This window comes from Lathyrus oleraceus, chromosome 1 (genome assembly GCF_024323335.1).
Source record: "Lathyrus oleraceus cultivar Zhongwan6 chromosome 1, CAAS_Psat_ZW6_1.0, whole genome shotgun sequence".
Classification (NCBI taxonomy): domain Eukaryota; kingdom Viridiplantae; phylum Streptophyta; class Magnoliopsida; order Fabales; family Fabaceae; genus Lathyrus; species Lathyrus oleraceus.
The window spans coordinates 88,962,817-88,968,882 of record NC_066579.1 but is presented as its reverse complement, the minus strand read 5'-3'; the positions used below and the strand labels follow the sequence as shown (position 1 = coordinate 88,968,882).

At 36.1% G+C, this 6,066-nt stretch overlaps 1 protein-coding gene across 1 annotated transcript; it reads right to left on the bottom strand.

The window, feature by feature from the left end:
* Window positions 1-202: 202 nt before the first annotated feature.
* On the bottom strand, window positions 203-5,770 carry LOC127093000 (uncharacterized). The gene is made up of 5 exons (XM_051031893.1): window positions 5,664-5,770; window positions 5,394-5,557; window positions 5,191-5,292; window positions 670-793; window positions 203-584 (listed from the first exon to the last, which is right to left on the bottom strand). The coding sequence occupies exons 1-5, from the start codon at window positions 5,768-5,770 to the stop codon at window positions 203-205; spliced, it is 879 nt and encodes a 292-aa protein (XP_050887850.1).
* Window positions 5,771-6,066: the final 296 nt, after the last annotated feature.

The window sequence follows — 6,066 nt, the reverse complement described above, 5'->3', positions numbered from 1 at the left end:
GTTTATTAAGAAAATAAACATAAACATTAACATAGACATTAAGTGACATTGTTGCTTAATAGGAATGTAAACCATGGAATCGAAATCAGAAATATCTCTCGTTTCACTTCAAAACAAATGAAGTAAATTTTAGTAGTTAAAAATATAGTGTAATCTAGTGCAAACACGCAAAGTGTGCCATTGAAAAAGTATAGTTGAGTGATTAAACATAATAGATAAAAACATGAGTTTGTGACAACAAAATTTCTTTAAAAACTATATTTTTGGTAAAATCCCCTTCTTCCATCTCTACTCTTCCGTCTTTAATTTGCACTCTTGTTGTAGCCCGCGAAACACCTCTTGATAAAGCAACATATAATTGTCCGTGACTAAAAACATGTCGTGGAAGATAAATTATGACATTTGGAATTGTTTTTCCTTGTGATTTATTTATAGTAATTGCAAAACTTAGTTTGACAGGAAATTGTTTTCTAATAAGCTCAAAAGGAAGTCCCGCACCATCAGTGGTTTTGAGCTTAATTCTTGGCAAGAAAGCTCTTTTTACAGTGTTGTGGCCTGTAAGTATTTCAACATCAAGCAAATTCATAAAAAAAACCACCACATAACAATCTTGTCCCATTACACAACCCAAATTTAGGGTCTATGTTTCGCAACAACATCAGTGCGGCCCCTAATTTTATCTTTAAAATATGTGGTGGTAAAGTACCAGGAGCAATTTTGTGTAAGTATTCATGTTGATATAGATTATGGGTATCACCCCTAACCTCATCAAAAGATAACAAAATATGTTCATCTGCAGGGAACTTATTAATAATCATGTGATTCAACATATGTACAACACAATTTTTGGGAGTAAGTATGGCTCTCTCCACCATATATTAAGCATCCCATCCATGGTTTTCTAATTGGGGAAATGTATGTTGTATAAGCTTTTTTATGGAGCTTTCTCCTTCCCATGGCATTACAATTTCAGCAGGCATCCTGACCATGTCATCCTCTTTAGCAGGTTCATTGACATCTCCAATCCTCATCAGAAACTGTACAAAGTCGTGGTCATGAACTGATCGCATATTTTGGCGCAAATGTAGGAACTTTGTGGTGGCCCATGTCATACGGTGAACTGACTTCGATGTGTTTTTGCTTTGGAAAGCAAATGTCGCGGTTAGCAAGAGACGCCATCGACTTTTCTTTTATCCAATAAGGAAAGGCGGAAAAGAACAGGAAAGACCTTAATTTAGATTTTGGGTTCGGGAGGTACATTATACAAAGGGAAGGTGTTAGCACCCTTTGTATCCATGGTTATCCATGGGCTCTTAATTGCTTGATCACTTATATTATTTTTCTTGTCTGAAAAAGTGTTCGTGAATTGTTTAGAAAATGTTTTGAAAAAGAGAATTTAACTTTGTAATGATTCTCGTATGAATGTATACAAAGTGGTTATCTCGTTTAGTTTTGAAAATGGTTTAGAAAAATATAACTCAGTAATGATTCTAGTATGAATGTATACCAAGTGGTGATTTTCTAGTATTTGTGAAGTGTGAAAAGTATTTTTAAATTGTGAGTAAGCAATTAAGAGTTATACCTACCCAAGGTCTTGATGGGCATTTCCTATCCTTGTGAGGGTAAAACCGTCCTTATTATTGAGAAATAAGTAGTTTTATCCTTTGGATGTAAAAGGGTCATCGTAGGGTCATCGATTGGTCATTGAAAGTAACGGTTGTAAGGATACCTTAGCATTCGAAGGGACTATCATCATTTAACCGTAGGCTACACCGAAGGGTCATCGAGGGACAAAATCCTATATTCGAAGGCAACATCCGAGGGACTATGATTTGTTTTAGAGGGACATGATGATTTAATCGAAGGGTCTTGGCTAAGGGTATCCCCACATTCGCGGGACATGACCGTAATACCGTAAGGCAACAAAGAGAGGTCCAAGATCACATATTCAAAGGCAATATTTTGCAATTAAGTATTTAAGATGAATTTCCACATTATGATCAATTAGGATGAATCTCCACATTAAAATTAATTAAGTAATTAGGATGAATCTCCACATTAAAATTAATTAAGCAATTAGGATGAATCTCCACATTAAAATTAAGTAATTCAGAATCCATCTCCATAAGGGTATCCCCCAAATAAAGTGGAATACCTAGCCGGCCGTTTCTTCGGGAATATGTAAGCCTTTACACAATTCAGCACACGGGTTAGAACATCGAGATAAAGTACAATCGAAAATTGCACCACAAAATAAACACAACAGTCATAAGGTCAGGCCAAATAATGCAGAATTATAATAAATCTTGATTAGATAAACATAAGGCAGAACCGAAAAGAAACAAAACAGCCACTGTCCCGTTCGCTCCTGCTTCGCCTAGCGAAGGCTTAGGGAATGCTCGCTACAGGCTCGCTTAGCGATGTGCTAGCGAGCGGCTACGGGTTTTGAGTTTGATAGCAGCATGATCTCCGGAACCCTGAACTTTATGGCCTTTAATTACAGGAATAGCATGGACAAACATTCAGGATATTCAGGCATACTTAAATTCACATGTGAAATCAAATTACATATCCGAAAATTTAATCATGATGCCTTATGTATGTAGAGATTACCGATTAAAAGCATAAAACAGTAGTGATGCGCAAACCTGTTTGCAACTGAGCTGCGATGTTGAAGGGACTGACCACTCTTGGTATCGGATGGAGTTGGGCGGAGGTAACTTCGGTGCGGATGAGCGGCCTTCAGGGTTTCTTTACTCGGAATTCTCTGAGTTAGTCTCCAGGGTTTCTATGCCAGGGTTTCTGTCCGTCTTCGTCTGTCCATTTTCGTGACTGAAGTGTCGGTATTTATAGTGATTGTGGTGACCTAATGGGCTCAGAATGAAGCCCAAAAATTCTGATATTCGCAAGCTTCGCTAGGCGAGCGTGTAGCGAAGGGTTCGCTAGGCGAAGGAGTTGCTCGCCTAGCGAGCAGGCCAGTTTGGGCCATTTTCTGGATTGGGCCACTCGTGAGCTGGGCCTTTGTTCTTTTAAGGTCAATCCCTTGAAAAATGAGTTGGAGTGCTTCGAAAAATGTTTTGTAAGATTAACGGGCAAATTTTGGGGTATGACAGCCCATAATTGAGACCTAATAATAAACACTAAAATCATTTTTCCTCTACTTTCTTTTTTAATAACAGGAAGCACCTGACAAAAATCTCCTCTCATGATCATTATTTTTCCACCAAATGGAGCATTGATATTCATAATATCTTGCAATGGTCGATCTAATGCTTCCACACAATATCTATTTATCATGGGTGCTTCATCCCAAATGATTGCATTGCTTATTATAATGAGTTTTGCAAGGTCATAATTATTTGTTACTTTGCAAATAGAAAGGGGCTCTATATCAATGGGGATCCCAAATCGAGAGTGTGTAGTTCTACCACGAGGTAATAGTGTAGCAATTATGCCTGAGGAAGCTGTTGCTAAGACAATTTCACTATTACATATCAAATTTTCCATTATAGTTCGATAAAGGAAAGTTTTACCTATCCCTCTAGGACCATCAACAAAAAAAATTGACTTTGTTTTTGGTGGATGGCGTTCATAATTGTATTGTAAGCACTCATCTGGTCATTATTTAACTTCTCAACAGATTGAATGTCTTCATATGGAATTTGGACCGACAACTTTTCCTGAATAATTATTGGCACTCCCCCGACTTCATTTGTTTCCATTGTCAACATTGGAAGATCATAGTTTTTTATTAGTTTTCCAGGTAGCAGCAAAAGATCTCTCAACTCCCTCAATAACATTTTTTCGAAGTTATCTACCACATCAATATTTGTCATTTGATAATCCTCCACCATGTAGGGATAAAAAATCATTAAATAGGCCTCTAACATCAGTTGGTTCACAAAAAATTAATATAGTCACAAACAACCTTCGTAAAGCATATGGTATACGCATATTTGATGCTTCAAGCATACATTCACAAATACTATTGTCACTCTCTAATAACCCCCAATCCCCAGCTGCTTTTTTGAACGTAAAAAAACATGCACCATTATGTGTAAGAAGGCATTCCCAAGATTGTTAGACCTCTTAAATAAGACAACAAAACACATAAATAAAATTTATCACCTTCTGAAGGAGATACTGTATAGATTCGACCAATAACTTTTCGTTTTGTCCGTCTTTGCTGCCATTTTTTACCCCTTTTAGCCAACAATAATGCTCTGGAATCTCTCTGTACAAATAATTCCTAGCATTTGGATCCATTTGGTTTAGTGCAAAGAATTCAGTGAGCATTGTTACTGTACTTTGGTTATTATTTAGTACATTTGTGATTCTTTGATGCTTATAGAATTGCACTTTATGATGATTTGGCAAGTGGATTTGTAGTCTTTCAACAGAGGGATATAACTTATAACGTGTGAATTTAAATACTTTCCATAATACCTCTGGAGCACAAATCCATCTTGCATCAACATATTGTTGAATCTCATCCATACATGTACCTCTTTGAACTTCCATTGCAACTCGATCAGGACCTTTGTTAACATATTTATACAAATATTTAATACTTTTGACGCTGCTGCAAATCTTAACATTGATGTGACAATCGTACTTCAACAACAACCATGGATTATAAGGAACCACCCATCTATTATCAACAAACTTATTTCTATTTTAAAAAATAGGATCACTAAACCTTCTCATGTACTCAGGATATGAGTCATTTCCCTGACGTGTCTCTTCACAAAAGTCTTTTGGATATCTTTTTTTTTATAATGACCATTCTTCATATATGGAGAGCTTTGATTCAATAATCCACATGGCCCATGGATCATGTGTTTTAACACAGCTTCATACAATTCTGGTTCAGATTCATGTCGTGGTATTTCTGTTTTCACCACACTATCATACCTTCAGATTCGCGTAACTTGTCATCAGTATCCAAGATGAGTAGCATATGCACATGTGGTAGTCCATGTTTCTGAAATTCTGTTACGTACATATAACATTTAACCCTCCCTAAGACTCCTTTGTTAATGACATCATCCTTCAACTACTCAAATTTTGATCAAAAAATTCTTGTTAGCAAATTAGGTCAATCTTGTGGGGTTTGATAGAGGCCTAGTTCAGAAGTCATCTCAATCCAAGAAGGATTGCATGTCATTGTAAGGAATATATCTGGTTTACCATTGTTAAGAATAATAGCCATACCATATTGGTATCTTTGTGTCATATCTCGCTTACTGCCAATAAATGACGATGGCAATATTGTTCTTTGTCCGACATTATCTATAGAAATATATGAAAAATATAAAAATTAAATGTGTCGATAGTGGTAAACATAAAGTAGACGGTCTTCATGTATAAATATAACATGTTATATTAAATACCTGCGTCATTCTCCCCATTGTGCAATGCATCTTGTAACCTCTGATATACCTCAGACCGAATATCATTTTGATTTCTTCGGTTCCATCTCAACCTTCCTGTTTCAATCTTTACATAATTGTCTATAACATACTGTTGTAAAAGTCGACCAGATTTTACGGCGAATCTACATTGAATAAAATAATCAATCTTGAATTATTTTTTCACATATTTAGAAGTATATTTCTTAGAAAAGTAGTTCAGCATGAACCTGAAGCACATAACTGTAGTACTCTCGGCATGTAACATTTTTTCCAACATTAGTTTTTGTTTCTATGTCCCAACTGTGAGTTTCGAACGGAAACAATATAGGATACTGTAAAGGATCATAATAACCCATTATTTATTGAACCTTTGTTAGCTTTCCATGACAGTTGATGACATTTATATGTCTTCCAAGTTCTATTGTATCTTTATCACCACCGTGTATAACAATTGTTGCGACTTGGGAAGCTTAAGGGAGACTATATTATGGTTGGTTCAACGAACGTTCTTTAATGAGTAACCTACATTCTTCAACATTTGACTCTAGTGTAAGCTGCCTAAACACAATGACAAAGGGGTTGCATTGGTGGAGTACTTTTTGGAATTTATACACTACGACTTGGTTAAGTATTGGGTTTTCTCTCATCCTAC